This window comes from Cydia splendana, chromosome 25 (assembly GCF_910591565.1).
Source record: "Cydia splendana chromosome 25, ilCydSple1.2, whole genome shotgun sequence".
In the NCBI taxonomy this organism is placed as follows: domain Eukaryota; kingdom Metazoa; phylum Arthropoda; class Insecta; order Lepidoptera; family Tortricidae; genus Cydia; species Cydia splendana.
Window position 1 is genome coordinate 10,679,540 of NC_085984.1, and position 24,007 is coordinate 10,703,546.

Consider the following 24,007-nt stretch of genomic DNA (forward strand, 5'->3'; position numbering starts at 1 on the left):
TCTGAGTCTTCTATTGTAATTAACAGGTATTCATCATATACTATTTATCATTTTACTTGGAAATTTACTTGTACAGCACAAATGGCGCACAAGATGGGAGGCACACGCAAGGGTGCCGGCAGCCGGTAGGAAATTTACTTGTACAGCACAGATGGCGCACAAGATGGTGTCTTCAAGCAGGCCGACGAGGTAAGCCACTCGCTTCCTGGCGAGCGCGTATGGCAGCAGACCGGACGATAACGATGCGGCTTCTTCACTCCACCAGTGCTCAGCGCCGACCTACGCACGGCTTTGGTGGCCAGCAGTTTACGAGGAGCCTTTCCTCGTCGATTAACGCGCACTTTCGACACTTCGTATTAATTATCAAACTGGATAAACGTTAAACGTAGCAAATGTAGTCTAAAAAAACAGCCCGGATCACCAACGACCTTTTGACACGAAATCCACAAACCATCTGCCAAAAAACAAAAATTCAATCGTTTCTTTCTCCTACATTCTATCAAAATTTGAATTCAAAATTATCGCAAATATGCATTTTATTTTTTTACAAACGGCCAGTAGCGTTTCGCTACAATATATATCTATTTGTATAAAATGACTAATAAAATATGCAATCTACAAACTAACACACAAAGGTGATATAGTATTGGCCGGTACTGTATGTGAAGTTTCACCTCAATCGAATTGGGAAGTGGGTCAAATTGAGCTAGCAAGATTTGGGTTAGATACAAAAATAAAACCAACATAACTCGTCAACGGTATATTAACGACCAGTGAACAGTCCCGAGACTATAGGAACCAACCAACGACTATTGTATTTCAACATTTCACTAGTTCACCAGTCAAGCGGCCAAATATTATTTACTTACTCCAAAATGTCAACATGACTTTTTTATTTCAGACTAGCGACCCGCCCCGGCTTCGCACGGGTTAACAAGTTATACACCTAAACCTTCCTCAAGAATCACTCTATTGATAGGTAAACCGCATGAAAATCCGTTCAGTAGTTTATCGCGAACATACAAACAGACAGACGCGGTGGGGGACTTTTGGGGGGTTGGGGATAAAGTGTTAGTGATACTAAAAGTTTCAATTTGTCTTATTTTCAATATTTATGTTGAATTGCATACAAATTGCAGTCAGATTGCAGTCCGTTTTAGTACTAGTTTTAAATATTTGATATTGACTTATTAAACATTTCGGAGTAAATAATATTTCGCCGTATAATATTGCATCCTATAACCTTATTAAAATAATATATTATATACAGTCTAAGAAGATATAACTTTGGAAGAGATAGATGGGTCCTAAGGTGGAGTTTTTTTTGAAGGATTAGAAAATCTATTTCGCTTTTAAAGTGAATACATTCTTTTAGGTATTTAAAATAAAGTAAACAAAGAAAACCTTGTGTTGTGATTGGCTAAAATGAAGTGAAGATTTTGGTGTTGGTTTGTTAAAATACCTAAAAAAAGTAGACTATTTAACAAAAACCTGGCTATAGGTAGCCCATAAATTCATTTTTTAAACCTCAAAATATTCTTTAAGCACGTGTCCATATTATTGTGTTTCAGATGTGTAACTTTATTTTTATATATATTTTTAAAGAAAACAAAATAGTCAGACCGAGACAAGTCTGCAACGATTTTGATAGCACACGCAGTGCAAGTGTTATATTCTTGGTCTGACTCTATCGAAGTACACCAAGCAGTCAATAAGTTTACAAAACCAAGTAACATAAATACATAGATTATTTTTATTTCACCACGAATAGTTTTGCTTCAAGACACCTTATGTAGTTAATTTGAGTTAAATGAAATATGTCATTGTACTGTATTTATTTAAGGCCAATATTTTATATTTGAGTTTGTAAGAAGTTCTATAGATTTCTTTTAAATCTGTATATTAATTTCTTTTTACTATAAACTGATTTAGATATCATACACATACAAAGACAAAGTGACTAAGTCCACCGGTGGCCGAGGCGGGAATCGAACCCGCGTCAGCTTACGCGGCTAACGTCGACCACTAGACCACCCGGCCACGGGTCGTTCTTTATACTAGTTAAACTGGCAGTGTACTACGACTATAGTTTGTATCTTTAGGTATTTAAATAAAAGTAAACAAATAAATTGCATAGTCTAATAAAACATGGTCTTCTATTCCCAGAGTGACACAGGCCTACGTCACAACAACATGGCCGCTATATATAGCGCTATCGCATATTATCATATAGCGCTGTCGCATGATGACGTAGGCTTGTGTCAGTTAGGTGACCTAGAAAAGACGGGAATGGAGTACCAGGCGGAGTATATTATTATACCATGATAAATTGTACATTTTCGGGTAGGTAGTTATAACATTTATTGGTTAACCAACCAGATACAAAACCGCCTGGATCAGTCACTGAACGCCCTGACTTTAACCTACATTATTTGATCATGTAATGTTTTCATCTACCCTCAACTGGCTTAAGGAGCAATTTGAGGGTAGATTTTATTTACTTTTATTTCAATACCTAAAGATACAGAGTATACATTTTGGAAGCCAGAACAGTGACTTCTGCACCCTTGGTGTATAGTTTATATGGATTTACAGTAATTTCCTTTTTACTATTTTAATTTCATTTGTGTAGTTCTCAGACAAAAAGTTTCACTCGGTCTTTCGAAAATACATGTTACATTTTGCCTAAGGAATGTTATATTTGTAACAGTTCGTCTAATTATTGTAGGTAGTTGCAATATTTTTATGCAAGCATAATAATTCATATTACGCAGAAAAGTAATCAGATTAAAACCCAGTGATTGTTACTACTTTTTTGAGACAAGCGAAAATTACATAAAATAATGTTGCAATCTGATATTTATCGCTTAGACCGTAAGGTCGATATTTTACAGATGTTTATGTAAAAATAAAAATCGTTAATCTCAAATAATGTCAACTACTTACAAAAAAACGATTTCGTACTTTTTTCCCCATATTGTTTACTAACTTTAGGCTGATATTACATTATCATATTCATATTAAATGGTATTAATAATGGTCGAAGATTTGAAAAATATGATCCTAATGATTTATAGAAATATGATGAAACTATGACAATAATAGCTTATACAATTTCTTTTACCATTAGGTACCGTAGATCGGGGTGACTTTAGAAAATTTGGGGTTACTTTGATAGATTTAAAACGGCCATAGAGTTACCATTATTTACTGAAAATGTTCCTGTAACTAGTTAGATTACTATATATTCATATTCACCTACTGTAAAAAATCTCGCATAAATATATATTATGGCTTAAAAATTAGAATTTGAAAGTCGCCCCTGCATTTGAAAGTCACCCCGGTCAATGGTACATAAAACAATTTAATAAAATGAAAACTATACTCAACGGACAAATTATGAAATGCCCGTAAAGGCCCATACGGTAAAGGGTGGTATTCCATCTATCTTATTCCTTTGTCAAATGTGTATTGCCTCTCACATTTTGCTTTAATGAGAGAGTGAGACGTACTGACATTGGACACGTCGAATACCACCCTAAAGTAAAAATGTGTATCTAAGTTCAAAAATAATACTTAACACTTCAAATGTCTAAGGCTTCTATGACATATCGTAGAAACGGCAACGACTCTTTATACTTACTGTATTTTCAAAAACATCCTGAAACTCAATTTATCTAATAATCTATTTATTCATATTTGTTTTATTTATTAATATTTTATTTCCCAATAGAAAAAAATATTGTATGCGGTGTTAAATATTGTATGCCAACACGACAAAGCCGAAACGATTGAAGTTATGTCTAAATCAAACAGAATTTCGTATAGAGACGAATTGTCAAAGTAAATTTCGTAGTCACAGTAAATTTATTGCCATCTTTCGACACATGATTAAAACTTTTAGAACGCCATTTGACTTGGATCCTTGTTTTTTCACTGATGTATTAAATAAGATAAATATCAAAAAGTGTCGCCCATCTACACGAGTATAGGCTAAAGGTATGGCGCCATCTGGTCGAGCGAGCGACCAAAATTTGCTTTGACAATCCGCGTCTATACTAAATTCTCTTTAGTCTAAATAAAAACCAAGATGAAATAATATGAATATGTAATATCAGTCCTTAATAATTAATGGTTACATCTCCTGTTTCACTAGCGTGGTGTCAGTTTTGAGTTTTGCTTATTTTTATTGATTTGGAAGCATTTTATGGCGCCTGCAAAATTTTCAAAGACACTTCTAACGTCCCTCCAGCTGCGATGTGGCCCGGCTGCAACAAATAATGAAGTTATGATAAATGGAGTAAAATATGACTATACTCTGTATCTTTAGGTACTTAAATAACAGTAAATAAACAATTTGCACATTTTCGGGTAGTTACAATATTTATTGGTTAACTAACCAAATACAAAATCACCTAGATCTGTCACTGAACGACCTGACTTTAATTTTCATTATTTGATCATGTAATGAAAATGTTATCAATTTACACATCGGTAACTCGTGGCATTTAGGTAGCACTTAAAAGATTAGTTTAATTAATTCCTTTTTTTAGTGGTTTCTTTTTCTCGACTCGTATAGGAAGAACATTGTCACATCACTAGTCTGTTAGAAACTGTCAAGTGCCACGAGTTACCGATGTGTGCTCATCACTAATCTTTTAAGTGCTACCTAAATGCAATCAATCAATCAATCATTTATTGTACCATGGTTACAACAAGGGATGTTACAACATTTATACAAGTACGTACCTCATGGACCCTAAAAGGGTATGACAAACATTTCCTTAAACTAAGATTTATAATATTTACATATGTCATGCAATAAAGCAGAAAAAGTAGCATCGTATTAAATTATATAAATAAAACTAATAAATTACACATTAAAGCTATCTGCGAAGAAATCATTAATAGAATAATACACTTTGCCACGAGTTACCGATGTGTGCTCATCACTAATCTTTTAAGTGCTACCTAAATGCCACGAGTTACCGATGTGTAGTTATCATCTACCCTTAACTGGCTTTAGAAGCAATTTGAGGATAGATTTAGTTTACTTTTTTTTAAATACCTAAAGATTACAAACTTATAGAATCAGTCGGGGTTCTGGGTTTTGTCGGTGAAGTTCCATTTTTAATACATTTACCAACAACCCGTCAGGCTATAAGCTACGGTGATCGCTATCTGTATATTTGGTTTTGAACTCTAAAAGGACCCAAAAAAGGGAAGATCGTGAGTCGAAAACTCCAGGCCTTCAATAGTCGTATCTCGTCGTGATTATTGTTGATCGTGTCTAGTAATTTTAATGTTGATGTCGAATTAAGGATAAATAAATAGTTCGTAAGATATTTAGCAACGTGACAGACGGACAGAGTCGCACCATAATTTTTAGTAGTTAAAGTAGTTTTAGTAACCTGTTACGCGGGCTGCGCGTGCGGCGGGCGCGGCGGCAGCAGCGGCGCGGGCGCGGGCGCGGGCTGCGGGCTCGCCGGCGCCGCCGCCCCCGCCGGCTCCCGGGTGGAGCGGCTCTTCTCGGGAGCCGGCTTGTCGCCGTTCACTATGGCTTTGATGTCCTCCAAGTCCAGAGTTTCATATCTGGGAATACAAAAATACTACATTATTATCGAGGCTCGGAAGTAGCTACTTGCAGGCTGAGGATTCGTTTCAAACGGACGACCTTGGGAGTCCGTTTAATTGAATCCGAAGCCAGCAAGTAGCCTTCCAGCCGAGTCATATATAGTGCTTTATTTAATTACACAAACGGGTCTACCGCGATATAATTTCATTTTAATTTTGTTGGGACGTCAGTCTTTCCGTGACCACAGCTGGTGCAACTCAGCTGAAACGTCGGAATTAAAGGTAAAAACAATGAAATTATATCGCGGTAGACCCGTTTGTGTAATTAAATATGTGTACAAAACGCGAGAGTTTAAAGTGTTATATAGTGCTTTTCTCAAAAATGGTGCAAGAAATATAAATATAATAGAAATATTTTGCATAAGCAACGGTTCTTACGTATTTTCACAGAAAAAAGTAAAAACAATTGAAAAAGTTTGCTTTGCCGCCTTTTTATTTTTTAAATTTTAAAATAGAAGTGTATTTTGAGACAGCTAAATAGTCGCGATGTCGCAGTCGGATCGTATAATCCACCGTATTACATTACGGCTAGCCGTTTTCAAAAACAGGGGCGTTTTAAGATGCGGCGGTTTAACGATTAGCCGGATTGAATGCGGCTGAATGAGAATCCGCCGGAATGTATTCGACGCTATACGTTCTTCAACACGGCTTCAACAAGCCGTAATGTAATACAGCGAGTCCTTAGCCGCCGCTTTGACAGTTTTTAGTTCCCATTTTGAACACTCGTGGCGCTGCCTGACATAACAACAACAAACTATGAAAAACTCTGGGGTGTCCATCAATCTGGAGTTCATCGGACTGTTTCTTTTCAAAAAACATTTCCTTCGCAACTTAGACGGAGCCCCGCGAACGCGGGGCTCCTATTTCTGAACGGTTTGCCCTTCGGGCATCTGAAGCTACCTAACGAACCTAACCTACCTACCTATTGATTTAGTGAGACGTCGGTGAAAAATTACACTTTGGGGAAGAAAGCGTAGGTAGGTAAGTAGGTTAGGTTCGTTAGGTAGCTTCAGATGCCCGAAGGGCAAACCGCCCAGAAATAGGAGCCCCGCAGAGCGGGGCTCCGTCTATTTCAGTTGTGAAGGAAATATTTGGGAAAATAAACACATGTAGTGCGGTGGGACCATTATTATTATTATATAAGCCTATACGGTGTCCCACTGCTGGGCAAAGGCCTCCCCCCTCGATTTCCATTCGTCTCGGTTTTGAGCAATCTCCGGCCAGTCGTTAAGATATGCGTCCAGGCCGTCCCGCCATCTCCGTCTGGGCCTGCCAGCTCCTCGCCCGTCTGGCGGCACCCATACCGTGGTTATTTTGGCCCACCTCTGTGGGTGCATGCGACAGACATGGGACCATGGTAAAAATAAATTAAATTGCAAACATTGTCAAACTCCGGTTACGTAGGCGATCGAAAGAACTGGTCACTCTACAATCTAAATAGTAGTACGATGCGGCTAAACGTAGGCCGCGTTATTGAAGAACGTATCGCAATGACAATCTGGCTAATCGTCCAACCGCCGCATTTCAAAACGCCCCTGTTTTTGAAAACGGCTAGCTGTAATGTAATACGGCGGATTATACGATCTGACTACGACAGCGATACCAACATTATAATAATAAATACTTGTCATCTGTTTGGCTGTTTAATGAGCCTGTGCCTTCATTTCATATGGCCATTTAAACTTTTAGAAAGTTTGGAACACTACAAATAATGGAAATTGTATGCAAAATTGCAGTCCCAAAATCGAGACTGCAATGTTTTTAACTTTTTAATTTTTGACTGACCATAAACTCCGCACTTCGCGACCTATTTTTTAAACGGCGAAGTCGACTTTGACGTCCATTTTTGAGAAATAGTACATTATTGTCGAGGCTCGGAAGTAGCTACTTGCAGGCTGAGGATTCGTTTTAAACGGACGACCTTGGGAGTCCGTTTAATTGAATCCGAAGCCAGCAAGTAGCCTTCCAGCCGAGTCATATATAGTGCTTTTCTCAAAAATGGTGCAAGAAATATAAATATCATAGAAATATTTTACAAAAGCAACGTTCTGTATATATTTTCACAGAAAATAATAGGAACAATTGAAAAAGTTTGCTTTGCCGCCTTTTTATTTTTTAAATTTTAAAATAGAAGTGTATTTTTCTGCCGAAAATACGCCAACCTATTTGAGACAGCTAAATAGTCGCGATACCAACATTATAATAATAAGTACTTATTATCTGTTTGGCTGTTTAATGGGCCTGTGCCTTCATTTGATATGGCCATTTAAACTTTTAAAAAGTTTGGAACTCGACAAATAATGGAATTTGTATGCAACATTGCAGTCCCAAAATCGAGACTGCAATGTTTTTAACTTTTTAATTTTTGACTGACCATAAACTCCGCACTCGCGACCTATTTTTTAAAGGGCAAAGTCGACTTTGCCGTCCATTTTTGAGAAAAAACGTTTTATTTCAACGTGCCAATGACTGCCCATTAATAATTGTAACTGAGCCGCTTAACTTCAAACTCGAGTAAATCCATGTGGATTTACCCGAGTTTGAAGTTAAGCAACTCAATTATACATTACATCTGTAAGAATGTCCCCATAATATAATATAAAAAATATACATACTTGAGCAGCGCCTCGGCGAGCGCCTTGTGTTCCTTGGCGTGCGTCCGAAGGATATTCTTCGCGCGCTCGTAACTCTCTGTCAACAACTTCTTGATCTCCGTGTCCACCTGACAATCAAACAACAATTATACTCTGTATCTTTAGTTTTTTTAATAAAAGTAAACAAAATAGGGGAAAACCAACTCAAAAGATGGGAGGATCGGCTAAAACTTGCTACGGGATTCAACTGGAGGAGAGTGGCCCGCGATAGAGTACAGTGAAAGCAGCTAGAGGGAGGAGGCCTTTGCCAAGAGGCACACTGAATTGAGGGACATGCTCTGATGCAAAAATAAAATCACAAACTACCAATTCAGGATGAAAAGGCTAATATAATAATATAATAAACAAAATCTACCTTCAACTGGCTGGCTTCTTACCCTCAGCCAGTTGAGGGTAGATGAAAACATTACATAGGTAATCAAATAATGTAGGTTAAAGTCAGGTCGTTCAGTGACTGATCCAGGCGGTTTTGTATTTGGTTGTTTAACCAATAAATGGCGGTCAAAAGGTTAAGGAAACAATGTCTTACTAGTTCATTGGTCTGAGGTCCCAGCGTGTGTGACTGTTGCCCCCTCGACGTCTCCATACTGCGGAGCCCTACTCGCTCGCTCATGCCCCACTCGCGCACCATGTGCTGGGCGATGGAGGTGGCTTGCTTCAGGTCCGATGAGGCCCCTGGAAATAATACAAAGGTTATTACCTAAGACGATACTGGACAAATCTTCATACAAACGTAGTTCCCATTTCCCTTCCTGGATATTGATATTATGGAAAATGTTTTGACAAAATTTATTGTCGTATAGTAACTTCTAGTTTTTGATTTGTTGGTTATTACTTATAAAAGTTAGGAGCTAAAAAGGAATTGCATGCAAATTTTCAAAAGCCTAAACGAGGGTCCACGAGATGATGGTCATTTTTTGGAGGGAATGAGCGCACTCGGGAGGGGTAAGCGCCCTCTGGATAGACTAAGGCGTCCTTAGATGGAGGTAAGACCTCTTTGGATGGGGTAAACGCGTGGCGTTGGATGGCGTTAATATTAATATTTAATAAGTTAACACATATCAGTGAAAGAATAAGGGTTAAAGTCAAATGGCGTTCTAACAGTTTTAAGTTCTGTCGAAAGATGTCAGTAAATTTACAGTGGCTACATAATTTACTTACTTTGACAATCCGTCTCTATGCACTCAATTCTCTTTGGTATAACTAACCTGAAGTAATCTTGTCAGGGCCGAAGACCAGCTCCTCAGCAGCTCGGCCGCCCATCATGGTGTCCATCATGGCCAGCAGCTGCTGCTTGGTGACGTGGTAGCGCTCCTTGGCGGGGATGTAGGCCGTGTGGCCCAGCGACGGCCCGCGCGGGATGATGGTCACCTTGTGCAGGGGGTGCGCGTCCTGCAATCAACGGGGACTTTAAGTTTTGTACGGTCAGCAGCAGAAGTTGCTACGCGGGCGAGGTGTTCAAAATGACCTTGACACGTTCTTATTCGCTTAACAATAACGTTCGCCATCAGGCAGCCGGGAACGTCTCTCCGGACCCATGAGGACCTTGTCTCCTCCTTGATCAGACCTGGAATATCTCTGGACCCACAACAATATGAACAGACCTTGGTGTAATAAGCTACCAGCGCGTGTCCGCCCTCGTGGCACGCGGTGATGGTGTTGGCCTCCTCATCAGGCAGTCGGGAACGTCTCTCCGGACCCATGAGGACCTTGTGTCCTTGATCAGATCTGGAATATCTCTGGACCCACAACAATATGAACTGACCTTGGTGTAATAAGCTACCAGCGCGTGTCCGCCCTCGTGGTACGCGGTGATGGTGTTGGCCTCCTCATCAGGCAGTCGGGAACGTCTCTCCGGACCCATGAGGACCTTGTGTCCTTGATCAGATCTGGAATATCTCTGGACCCACAACAATATGAACTGACCTTGGTGTAATAAGCTACCAGCGCGTGTCCGCCCTCGTGGTACGCGGTGATGGTGTTGGCCTCCTCATCAGGCAGTCGGGAACGTCTCTCCGGACCCATGAGGACCTTGTGTCCTTGATCAGATCTGGAATATCTCTGGACCCACAACAATATGAACTGACCTTGGTGTAATAAGCTACCAGCGCGTGTCCGCCCTCGTGGTACGCGGTGATGGTGTTGGCCTCCTCATCAGGCAGTCGGGAACGTCTCTCCGGACCCATGAGGACCTTGTGTCCTTGATCAGATCTGGAATATCTCTGGACCCACAACAATATGAACTGACCTTGGTGTAATAAGCTACCAGCGCGTGTCCGCCCTCGTGGTACGCGGTGATGGTGTTGGCCTCCTCATCAGGCAGTCGGGAACGTCTTTCCGGACCCATGAGGACCTTGTGTCCTTGATCAGATCTGGAATATCTCTGGACCCACAACAATATGAACTGACCTTGGTGTAATAAGCTACCAGCGCGTGTCCGCCCTCGTGGTACGCGGTGATGGTGTTGGCCTCCTCATCAGGCAGTCGGGAACGTCTCTCCGGACCCATGAGGACCTTGTGTCCTTGATCAGATCTGGAATATCTCTGGACCCACAACAATATGAACTGACCTTGGTGTAATAAGCTACCAGCGCGTGTCCGCCCTCGTGGTACGCGGTGATGGTGTTGGCCTCCTCATCAGGCAGTCGGGAACGTCTCTCCGGACCCATGAGGACCTTGTGTCCTTGATCAGATCTGGAATATCTCTGGACCCACAACAATATGAACTGACCTTGGTGTAATAAGCTACCAGCGCGTGTCCGCCCTCGTGGTACGCGGTGATGGTGTTGGCCTCCTCATCAGGCAGTCGGGAACGTCTCTCCGGACCCATGAGGACCTTGTGTCCTTGATCAGATCTGGAATATCTCTGGACCCACAACAATATGAACTGACCTTGGTGTAATAAGCTACCAGCGCGTGTCCGCCCTCGTGGTACGCGGTGATGGTGTTGGCCTCCTCATCAGGCAGCCGGGAACGTCTCTCCGGACCCATCAGCACCTTGTCGCGGGCGTCTTCTAGATACTTCATTGTGACTGTCTTTGCGCCGTCGATCGCTGCCCTGCAAGCAAAACATAATTATGTTAACAAGGGGACCCACAGTTTTAACCTCACCAAGGGCATTTGTTAACCGATTGTTGTGAAATTTTGTGAGCATGTTTGATAATGATACGGTTTTTTTGTCAATACAGCTTTTGGATTTTTTTCAAAATGGCTGAGCTATGGGTGTTTGCAAGGTCTACACATAGTATAAAAACCGGACAAGTGCGAGTCAGACTCACCCACCGAGGTTTCCGTACTTTTTCGTATTTGTTATTATATCGGCAACAGAAATACATCATCTGTGAATATTTCAACTGTTATTACGGTTCATGGCCACAGCCTGGTGACAGAGAGACGGACAGTGGAGTCTTAGTAATAGGGTCCCGTTTTCACCCTTTGGGTACGGAACCTTAAGAATGAAGGATAGTTACTTGAGCGCGGCCTGGTTGACAATGTTCTCCAGGTCGGCGCCGGTGAAGCCCGTGGTCCCTCGAGCGAGCACGTCGCTGTTCACGTCGGGGTTGGCCGTCACGCGGCCCAGGTACAGCTCGAGGGTCTCCGCCGTAGTCCGGTGTACATGTGAAGGATAGTTACTTGAGCGCGGCCTGGTTGACCATGTTCTCCAGGTCGGCGCCGGTGAAGCCCGTGGTCCCTCGAGCGAGCACGTCGCTGTTCACGTCGGGGTTGGCCGTCACGCGGCCCAGGTACAGCTCGAGGGTCTCCGCCGTAGTCCGGTGTACATGTGAAGGATAGTTACTTGAGCGCGGCCTGGTTGACCATGTTCTCCAGGTCGGCGCCGGTGAAGCCCGTGGTCCCTCGAGCGAGCACGTCGCTGTTCACGTCGGGGTTGGCCGTCACGCGGCCCAGGTACAGCTCGAGGGTCTCCGCCGTAGTCCGGTGTACATGCGAAGGATAGTTACTTGAGCGCGGCCTGGTTGACCATGTTCTCCAGGTCGGCGCCGGTGAAGCCCGTGGTCCCTCGAGCGAGCACGTCGCTGTTCACGTCGGGGTTGGCCGTCACGCGGCCCAGGTACAGCTCGAGGGTCTCCGCCGTAGTCCGGTGTACATGTGAAGGATAGTTACTTGAGCGCGGCCTGGTTGACCATGTTCTCCAGGTCGGCGCCGGTGAAGCCCGTGGTCCCTCGAGCGAGCACGTCGCTGTTCACGTCGGGGTTGGCCGTCACGCGGCCCAGGTACAGCTCGAGGGTCTCCGCCGTAGTCCGGTGTACATGTGAAGGATAGTTACTTGAGCGCGGCCTGGTTGACCATGTTCTCCAGGTCGGCGCCGGTGAAGCCCGTGGTCCCTCGAGCGAGCACGTCGCTGTTCACGTCGGGGTTGGCCGTCACGCGGCCCAGGTACAGCTCGAGGGTCTCCGCCGTAGTCCGGTGTACATGTGAAGGATAGTTACTTGAGCGCGGCCTGGTTGACCATGTTCTCCAGGTCGGCGCCGGTGAAGCCCGTGGTCCCTCGAGCGAGCACGTCGCTGTTCACGTCGGGGTTGGCCGTCACGCGGCCCAGGTACAGCTCGAGGGTCTCCGCCGTAGTCCGGTGTACATGTGAAGGATAGTTACTTGAGCGCGGCCTGGTTGACCATGTTCTCCAGGTCGGCGCCGGTGAAGCCCGTGGTCCCTCGAGCGAGCACGTCGCTGTTCACGTCGGGGTTGGCCGTCACGCGGCCCAGGTACAGGTCGAGGATGTCGCGGCGACCGCCGTAGTCCGGTGTTGGCACGTTCACCTTTAAAAAAAGTTTTTTAGGTTATACATCAATAATAAATTCTTTATTTAAGGCCGTCGAGGATCATTGTGTTAGTAATATAAATAATCTTAATCAAGTGTTATAATCCAGTAACGTTGTCGAATTTTGTCATCTGGCTCTTTTGCGTCAAATCCGGTAGTTCTGATTTTTTGCAGACTTGTTTGTGATGTTGGCCCAATGAATAATCCAAGTTTGTGACCTCGACCGCCGGACGCAACTTTGTCAAAAAATCGAATAAACCGCAATTTTTTTTTAGATTTGGGCGATTTAACCCCTAAGTACTAGTTTTTGGTAGTAACTTCCTAGGGCGTTTTTAAAGTAGACTAAATTTGCTACAATAAGACACGAGAATTGTCTCTGTACATCTAATATTTTCCGAGATAAAGCCTTTCAAAGTTTTATAATTTTACATCAGGTCTTAGCTATAATATAAGGGTTAGGTAGGTAATTTATATGGAATTCATCACCGCCACGTTCTACAAAATATTTATTTTCCATAAAAAAATATTTTTTCAAAATAGGCACTCATACATTTTTTTAGTAGCAAATTTAGTCTACTTTAAAAACGCCCTAGGAAGTTACTATCAAAAACTAGTACTTTAGGGTTATAATCGCCCAAATCTAAAAAAAAATGCGGTTTATTCGATTTTTGACAAAGTTGCGTTCGGCGCTCGAGGTCACAAACTTGGATTATTCATTGGGCCAACATCATAAACAAGCCTGCAAAAAAATCAGAACTACCGGATTTGGCGCAAACGCAAAATGTATAATTTTACTGTATTATTATAACTATACATAACTATCCTTAGTAACTATAACTGTACATTTATTTATTATTGCGTGCGTGTATCAAGCAGCAGTTATTCAAATACAGGCAATCAATTCTGTTCTGTGTGGGCGGTTTCACTTGACTGTGTACAATCAGCAACAATATAGACTGTCAACCTATTTCCGTCAGTAGAAAAGTGCGGTAAATTTAAAAAATGTAGGCGCGAAGGATTACCATACCATAGTAGCGCATGAAACAACGTGCCAAAAATATTTTCTCGGAAGCGTTCGTATTTGTCATGCCACTTCAGTCAACCTCAGTACTTTTTGTACCGAGACTAACTGAAATAGCAAGACACGTCCGTACGGTTCCGTGAAAACACGAAGGAAAATAATTAATTAATTATGCACTACAACTTTACGGATCTATATCTGAATCCCTAAAATCTTTTCTCCTATCTTTGCATTCCCTAATATTGTTTGTCATAATGATCAGATGTCCTAATGCGCGTATTCCCTAATTTTGGTTTCCCTATTATCGAATGGGCGATCATTAGGGTAATAGCCATTAGGTCAAAACAGTTAGAACATGTTATTTTATGCCAAACATTGTTAGGGATTTCGAAGAATATGGTAAAAAACATTAGGGATCTTGATAGTTATGGTACAAATGCTTAGGGCAAATGAGTCTTAGGCTAACCATTACATTATGGAAAATAATCGTTATGACAATTGATCCTTAGGGCATGTGCCCATTAGAACAAACCAGTTAGGGCAAGTGACTTTAGGACAAACGTTGTTAGGGATTCAGAATGACACCCACAACTTTACTACTTTCCCCCTAAGCTTTCCTCTACAATTCTAGTGTAAAATTGTTTGCCACAGTCTAATTGTTCTAAATATTTTTGTTGTGTTAGTTTTACATATTAATAACACAAACGGGTCTACCGCGATATAATTTCATTGTTTTTACCTTAAATTCCGACGGTTCAGCCGAGTTGCGCCAGCTGTGGTCACGTGTGGTCAATATGTGTATTTCAATATAAAATCGCAAATATGCAAATCGCGAGAATTTAAAGTGTTATATGTGTCAGTTATGTCCTACATATTACCTCAACGTCGAACCGTCCCGGCCTGAGCAGAGCCTGGTCCAAATCATCCCGGCGGTTGGTGGCGCCCAGGACTATGACCCCCCCGTTCTGGTGGAAGCCGTCCATCTGTCCTACATATTACCTCCACGTCGAAACGTCCCGGCCTGAGCAGAGCCTGGTCCAAGTCGTCCCGGCGGTTGGTGGCGCCCAGTACTATGACCCCCTCGTTCTGATGGAACCCGTCCATTTGTCCTACATATTACCTCCACGTCGAAACGTCCCGGCCTGAGCAGAGCCTGGTCCAAGTCGTCCCGGAGGTTGGTGGCGCCCAGGACTATGACCCCCTCGTTCTGGTGGAAGCCGTCCATCTGTTCTACATATTACCTCCACGTCGAAACGTCCCGGCCTGAGCAGATCCTGGTCCAAGTCATCCCGGCGGTTGGTGGCGCCCAGGACTATGACCCCCTCGTTCTGGTGGAAGCCGTCATCTGTCCTACATATTACCTCCACGTCGAAACGTCCCGGCCTGAGCAGAGCCTGGTCCAAATCGTCCCGGAGGTTGGTGGCGCCCAGGACTATGACCCCCTCGTTCTGGTGGAAGCCGTCCATCTGTCCTACATATTACCTCCACGTCGAAACGTCCCGGCCTGAGCAGAGCCTGGTCCAAGTCGTCCCGGCGGTTGGTGGCGCCCAGTACTATGACCCCCTCGTTCTGATGGAACCCGTCCATTTGTCCTACATATTACCTCCACGTCGAAACGTCCCGGCCTGAGCAGAGCCTGGTCCAAGTCATCCCGGCGGTTGGTGGCGCCCAGGACTATGACCCCCTCGTTCTGGTGGAAGCCGTCCATCTCTGACAGAAGCTGGTTAATGGTCTGTGAACAAAAGATTTTGATCATTAATTAAATTAAAAGCGAACACCAACAGCCGACATGAAGAAACACATTTTTGTGGAGAAAATGTCACTATTTCATCCTTTTTTGAAGAATAGATAGAGCCTTTACGACCTGGTGGCCTAGCGGTAAGAGCGTGCAACTTGCAATCCGGAGGTCGCGGGTTCAAACCCCGGCTCGTACCAATGAGTTTTTCGGAACTTATGTACGAAATATCATTTGATATTTACCAGTCGCTTTTCGGTGAAGGAAAACATCGCGAGGAAACCGGACTAATTCCAATAAGGCCTAGTTTTCCCTCTGGTTTGGAATGTCAGATGGCAGTCGCATTCGTAAAAACTAGTGCCTACGTCAATTTTTGGGATTAGTTGTCAAGCGGACCCCAGACTCCCAAGAGCCGTGGCAAAATGCCGGGATAACGCGAGGAAGAAGAAGAGAGCCTTTACGACCTGGTGTGGTGAAAACTTATACATATATACCTACCTATAATAGTAAAGTTATACTATTGTTAAATACTAATGTTTTGTTTTTTATGTGAATTTCATAATTTAAATATTATGTAATCTTAATACCACTCCAATTAGCTGACCGAGGGCGGGTTTAAATTCAGCAAGCTGTACCCGCACCTTTTTCATTACTTACACAATTTGTTACACAATGTTTAGATTAATACTTACCTACTTACTCCTTATACCTAAGATGGACTAATTACCTACCTAACCCTTATACTATACCTAAGAACTTATGTAAAAAGTAATGAAATAAACGCATTTGTATTTGTATTTGTATTTGTATTTGTAATATAATCAAGCTTTTCAATTTCGTACCTGCTAAGGTCACTCAGCAAGCTTCGTAGCCTTAAGGTACTCGATTGAAAATTTAAGGTCTCCAATTATCATGATTGTATAAAATACGATTACTATGAACTCTATGAAGCTCGTTCTAAGTTTATTCACCTGGTTGGCGTATGGATGTAGAACGCTGTTGGTTCTCTTGGCTCCGACAGAATCGATTTCGTCAATGAATATCACACACGGCGCTCGCTCCTTTGCCGCTTCTGTAAAAAAAAACATCGGATTAGAAAGTTTGACAGTGTATTTTTTGCGACAATAGTATCGCTATGGTCTAAATTTTGGTTGGTTAAGTTGTTTCTAATACCTTGAAAAATTTACCAAATCTTTTGTATGCATATCGACTGCTTCATTCTAATATTAACTTGTATTGGAAAACTCTGGTCATCAGAACAGATTCTTAGTCAAATAAAAAAATCTCAGACATCAAACCAGTTCAAAGTAGTACTTGACTTGATTATACTCAATTTTTTTTTCCAATTTTGAGGTGTTCGAAATATATAATTCAAAATAATTTGGTTCAAACTTACACTATAATGCCCAATATAAAGTAAACACTTCATATACTTACGAGTAATAATAAGATGTTGACGTTTCCGTCAACCGTACAGCTTAACCCCCTTATTCATAAACGCGCTACAAACCTCAACTAGCTAATGATCGTTTGTCTTTAACTGTCATTTAGACTTATGTATTTGTAAGAAAGGTATAAAACATAATTTAACTAAATCAGGCCCGTAAAGTTCTATGAATAAGGGGGTAAGCAGACAAATTTGTGGTAAAGGACTTACTAAACAAATCTCTGACTCTTCTCGCCCCCTGTCCAACAAGTATCTCATCGAACTCAGGTCCGGCGGCGTGGAAGAACGGCACCCTCGCTTCGCCGGCCACCGCTCGCGCCAACAACGTCTTGCCGGTGCCCGGAGGACCCACTAGCAGCACGCCCTTGGGCAGCTTGCCGCCGAGCGATGAGAACTTCTCAGGGGACTTTAGGAATTCCACCTGGGAAACGAGAATATTTTTCTTAATTTTTACCATTTTTCACTAAACTCTATTAAACTTCGTTCTGCGTTAAAATTCTTAAAATAACCCTCCCTATCCTAAACTAATATTTACCCCGACCTCCATTTTAAATTTTGGGGGTGAATTTTAAGCATAATTTTGATACTTTTAGCCGGTTGCACCCGCCAATAGTCTCATAAAAACGAGCAGAGTTCTTCAAATTCTGACTCAGTGGACTAGAGTTTTTACCAACACTAGTACAAACGCAAGTAGTAATAATGATGAAAGAGCACGCTTCCTTAAAAGACATTGACGTTCCTTTTTTTAGAGCAGCCCACTTACCACATCCTTCAGCTCCTGTTTGGCCTCGTCAGCACCCTTCACATCATCAAATGTCACCGAGATGTCTTCGGGATCCACCTCCACCTGGTTGCCCAACTGAATCCTGCTCGAAAGGGATAGTAGACTGATTATTCAAGTAAACCACTTTTGAAACGCCAATCGAAACGTTAATAATGTATGGAAATAGTCACACAAGTTTTCGTAGCATCTTTCATCCCGATATATTTTTTCAAGTGCAATAAGGATGTTTCCATCTCAAATTCCAATAGAATTTCTGATAGAAACGTCTTCCTTTTGCAGATGAAGCATAAGGATCCTTCTCTCATGGAAACCAACATATCTCTGTTGGGCGCAGGTCTTTTTAAAGGAAACGCCCACATAAAATTTAACTAAGACTATATTTCCAATTCCAAATGATCTGGTGATATGGCAAACTGTTACATTTTTGTTACTCTACCTGCATATAATGTATCTCAATGTACAGTATGTATCGTACAATCTCCTCATATTCTTAAAAATCGCTCAAGTGCGAATCGGACTCGCGCACGATGGGTTCCGTACCATTACGCAAAAAACGACAAAAAAATCACGTTTGTTGTATGGGAGGACTTAAATATTTATTATATTCTGTTTTTAGTATTTGTTGTCATAGCGGCTACAGAAATACATCATCTGTGAAAATTTCAACTGTCTAGCTATCACGGCTCATGAGTTACAGCCTGGTGACAGACAGACGGACAGTGGAATCTACTTCGGGTCTCGTTTTTACCCTTTGGGTACGGAACGGAAGAAACAACTGTAGATAGATACCGGAACACAGTGCCGCTGACGGAAGCCATGAGGCTGACGAAGATGGCCAGGAACAGCACGATGGTCAGCAGCTGCTGCACCACCTTCAGGTACATGGAGGCCTTGGTGCCGCGCGCGTTGTCAGGGTGGGAACCTGAACTAGTGTAAGCAGTTACCGGAACACAGTGCCGCTGACGGAGGCCATGAGGCTGACGAAGATGGCGAGGAACAGCACGATGGTCAGCAGCTGCTGCACCACCTTCAGGTACATGGAGGCCTTGGTGCCGCGCGCGTTGTCAGGGTGGGAACCTGAACTAGTGTAAGCAGTTACCGGAACACAGTGCCGCTGACGGAGGCCATGAGGCTGACGAAGATGGCGAGGAACAGCACGATGGTCAGCAGCTGCTGCACCACCTTCAGGTACTTGGAGGCCTTGGTGCCGCGCGCGTTGTCAGGGTGGGAACCTGAACTAGTGTAGACAGTTACCGGAACACAGTGCCGCTGACGGAGGCCATGAGGCTGACGAAGATGGCGAGGAACAGCACGATGGTCAGCAGCTGCTGCACCACCTTCAGGTACATGGAGGCCTTGGTGCCGCGCGCGTTGTCAGGGTGGGAACCTGAACTAGTGTAAGCAGTTACCGGAACACAGTGCCGCTGACGGAGGCCATGAGGCTGACGAAGATGGCGAGGAACAGCACGATGGTCAGCAGCTGCTGCACCACCTTCAGGTACATGGAGGCCTTGGTGCCGCGCGCGTTGTCAGGGTGGGAACCTAAACTACTGTAGACAGTTACCGGAACACAGTGCCGCTGACGGAGGCCATGAGGCTGACGAAGATGGCGAGGAACAGCACGATGGTCAGCAGCTGCTGCACCACCTTCAGGTACATGGAGGCCTTGGTGCCGCGCGCGTTGTCAGGGTGGGAACCTGAACTAGTGTAGACAGTTACCGGAACACAGTGCCGCTGACGGAGGCCATGAGGCTGACGAAGATGGCGAGGAACAGCACGATGGTCAGCAGCTGCTGCACCACCTTCAGGTACATGGAGGCCTTGGTGCCGCGCGCGTTGTCAGGGTGGGAACCTGAACTAGTGTAGACAGTTACCGGAACACAGTGCCGCTGACGGAGGCCATGAGGCTGACGAAGATGGCGAGGAACAGCACGATGGTCAGCAGCTGCTGCACCACCTTCAGGTACATGGAGGCCTTGGTGCCACGCGCGTTGTCAGGGTGGGAACCTGAACTAGTGTAAGCAGTTACCGGAACACAGTGCCGCTGACGGAGGCCATGAGGCTGACGAAGATGGCGAGGAACAGCACGATGGTCAGCAGCTGCTGCACCACCTTCAGGTACATGGAGGCCTTGGTGCCGCGCGCGTTGTCAGGGTGGGAACCTGAACTAGTGTAAGCAGTTACCGGAACACAGTGCTGCTGACGGAGGCCATGAGGCTGACGAAGATGGCGAGGAACAGCACGATGGTCAGCAGCTGCTGCACCACCTTCAGGTACATGGAGGCCTTGGTGCCGCGCGCGTTGTCAGGGTGGGAACCTAAACTACTGTAGACAGTTACCGGAACACAGTGCCGCTGACGGAGGCCATGAGGCTGACGAAGATGGCCAGGAACAGCACGATGGTCAGCAGCTGCTGCACCACCTTCAGGTACATGGAGGCCTTGGTGCCGCGCGCGTTGTCAGGGTGGGAACCTAAACTACTGTAGACAGTTACCGGAACACAGTGCCGCTGACGGAGGCCATGAGGCTGACGAAGATGGCCAGGAACAGCACGATGGTCAGCAGCTGCTGCACCACCTTCAGGTACTTGGAGGCCTTGGTGCCGCGCGCGTTGTCTGGGTGGGAACCTAAAAAACGGACATTTTTCTTGACACTTTCAACACCAGTCATAGTGATCCATGTCAGAATGCACGAAGGTTGATATTGGGCACGTGAGCCGCGCACGTCAGCACAGAATAAATAATAGTACTAGGTACAGAAGACTCACTCTCTAACAAAACGCGTCTGTTACGATCAGGACAGATATGGCCGCTAGGTGGCGACAGCGCCACGCGGGGCTTATGGCTAGCCACCAAAATTGGTGTGGAACGGATGTACTTGTAGCTAGCTGTAGCAAAGCGACGAAATCGCGGAGTGAGCCACGCCTGACGTCAGTTTAACGTCTTTGGCGGATAAAAGGTCAAATCTCAAACCGAAGAAAACCCCTAGCCGCCCTAAGGCCTTTAAAAAGGCCCTTCTTTCCATTGAGTCGTCATTATGACTAATGACAAATTATAACACTTTAAACTCTCGCGTTTTGTACACATATTTAATTACACAAACGGGTCTACCGCGATATAATTTCATTGTTTTTACCTTCAATGAAATTATATCGCGGTAGACCCGTTTGTGTAATGACAAATTAGTTGACAGCTAAGACTAAAGAATAAATAAACTTTGATGATCCTAATCTGGATCAGTATGAAGTTCTTCAATAAAGGAGTATACAGGTTTTTAAAGGGTCGGCAACGCGCATGTAACATCCCTGGATTTGCGGGCTACGGACGCTACGGTGACTGCTTACCATCAGGCGGGCTCTTAATTTAGCATACTGGTCTTCAACTCCTATTTTTACGTCAAGTTTTGTTTATGTTAAAAATTACTTCATGTTTCCCTCCATAACATGGAGGTTTATCGTCATCTCAGTGACGCATTGTAGTGTGTTCAAATTTCAAATATGCCCGAGTCCCACAGAAGTACCTATTGTTATTAAAATTAAATAAAAATAAAATACTTACCAGCTAAATATCCCTCAGCAAAGGCAATCTTGATCTTGTCTTTCTGCTGGCTAGTGAGAGGCGAGTCATCTCCTAGCAGCTTCTCAAGGCGCGGGGCCACATCTGGTCCCAAAGCCTGCTTGTCCTTACTGGTAGGGGGCTCTGCTGCAAACCCTAGTGTTTTGGTATGTCAATAATTGAATTATTATGTGGAAATTGTACAAATATAGTAAACAAAAATAAATACACCACAAAGTACATACATAACACATATAATTTATTGCTTTAAGACAGTGGTTCCCAAATATGGCCGGGCTCCGACCCACTTTAAAAATTTGCCAAATTTGGGACCCACCACTTGGCCGTCTTAAAAAGTTAGTTAGTAGTTTCAGGGCCCACTTATAGTTCGTTTTTTTAACATTAGAAAAAGACTACGCGATCTTAACGTGTCTTTTAAATGAAAAACTATTACTTATGAAAGCAAAAGAATGTAAATAATTGTATATGATTCATAATTGTTACATATTTGCCGTGACTTATTTTTCAAGTGTTTTTCAATAAAAATACACGTCAAGTTTTTCTAATGCTAAACTATAATATACGCCCACCCGTTGGTGGGTCGAGACCCATAGTTTGGGAAATGCTTAAGATATCTATTCCAGTGAATCTTGGAGCAGTTGTGGCATAGTTTTCCCGTTCTCAGGAACACTCTCTGTTTTTTATGGGGAACATTCTCCCTAGGGGGCTATTCATAAATTACGTCATTTCAAATTAGGGGGGGGGGGTCTGGACATCGGATGATGGTAGCATGACGTAGGAGGAAATGGGGTCATTTGAAGCACGATTTTTGGATGATTTTAGGGGGGGGGGGGGGGTCTAAAATCGTCGAAAATAGATGACGTAATTTATGGACAGCCCCTAGAGAATATTCCCCGTAATAACCGGAGAATGTGCTCGAGAACGGCACAACTCAAGTTGTGGACGAATTAGAGATGTTTAGATTAGAACTTATTGCTTTCATCACGCAAAATAGGCGCAATAATATGACGTCGAGTTGCGGACACCAAGCCCGCGAAAACCTATAACCTATAACCAACTTATTGCCAAATTCTCCAAAACACTATACATTCACTGAATTCTCTTCTCTCATATTACCTATGTTCTTTTCTATCTGCAATTGCAATCTGACTTAATTCAATACCATATGGTTTCAATAAAACTAGTCAAGTGGCATAATAAACCCTTTGAATGCCAGGCCTATTGCGTGCAGCTAGTACCGTCTTTACCATAAGGGCATATTAGTTATATTTTATTTATAAAAACTTGCTATGCTATGTTAATTACACAAAATATTTATGACAGAACTCATGTTAACCATAATCCATAATGAAATTAATAACAAAACTACTTTTTCTATCTATATACTCACACAGTTATCACACTGTTCTCTCTAGTCAACATTCCTACGAATTTATCTTATTCATACTGACCGAAGAACTTACGCAGTCTATTAATCAAGTTCGGGTTCCGTTTCAGGTCCGCATGGATCCCTCTCTCCGTCTTGAAGCCTCGCACTTGGATATCGAAGCCCCTCTGCTGGATACTACTTGATAATAACCCCACAAACTGATCTGTGAAGCTGAGGAAACCTCTTGGTGGAGGTTGGGCCGACCAACCATTTTTATTTTTCTCAAAGGAATCTGCTGATACATAAGAGATCTTTCTAGGCGATAGACACCGTTCTGTGTCTCTTGAGACGCGAGGGGATGATGCAAGCGAGCGGATGTCCACTTTCTTCAATTCCACTAAGACATCTTTGTCCAAATTCTTGATCGCCTCTTCAAAGCTTTCCTTGCAAATTGTTGCATCATAAGTCAACGCCGCGCTCTCTTTCCGTTTAACATTCTTGTTTTTATCATAACTGTGCTTTCTGTGCCTGAAAACACTGGAGTAGCGGGCCGATAGTTGGCTAAAACTAACTAAAATCTGCAACGATACAAAGGTTATGATAATGACAAACAAATTCACGATTTTAGCAGATTATACTTATTATACAATTTCGGGAGTACTTTACCTGATTTTGGGTGTTTATGGAGTTCAGTGAGAACATGTTACATGTAGCTGGATTTGTGTTTAGCGAGTGCACTCGAAAATTTTGTAGGCTCTTACGTCAAACTTAATTTTCGTAGCAAAATATGGCGAACAGACACATTTCTTCTATGACCTCTATGGGTCAGACTTGAATAAGAATTATGATGCCACTGACTCGATAGTATTACATTTTTCGACAAAAAGATTGAATAAGTAAACGAATTATTGATGTATTTATTTTTACAAGTCATATATTAATGTAATGAAATGTTACTAAACATTAACAGAGGCTAAAAAAGAGAGAATAACGTTTAAATTATGTTTAAAA

General features: G+C 43.2%; 1 protein-coding gene and 1 pseudogene across 1 annotated transcript; both read right to left on the reverse strand.

Annotated features, from left to right (window-relative positions):
• Positions 1-1,191: 1,191 nt before the first annotated feature.
• On the reverse strand, positions 1,192-23,916 carry LOC134802944 (ATP-dependent zinc metalloprotease YME1L-like). The gene is made up of 15 exons (XM_063775674.1): positions 23,663-23,916; positions 23,079-23,574; positions 21,610-21,762; positions 20,547-20,679; positions 18,032-18,134; positions 17,479-17,689; positions 16,793-16,893; positions 15,690-15,818; positions 12,900-13,063; positions 11,181-11,346; positions 9,497-9,680; positions 8,818-8,963; positions 8,250-8,356; positions 5,412-5,592; positions 1,192-4,268 (listed from the first exon to the last, which is right to left on the reverse strand). Exons 1-14 carry the CDS (start codon positions 23,696-23,698, stop codon positions 5,415-5,417), a joined length of 2,307 nt encoding a protein of 768 aa, XP_063631744.1. The 5' UTR covers positions 23,699-23,916; the 3' UTR covers positions 1,192-4,268; positions 5,412-5,414.
• Positions 11,755-12,884, reverse strand: LOC134802625 (uncharacterized; annotated as a pseudogene).
• Positions 23,917-24,007: the final 91 nt, after the last annotated feature.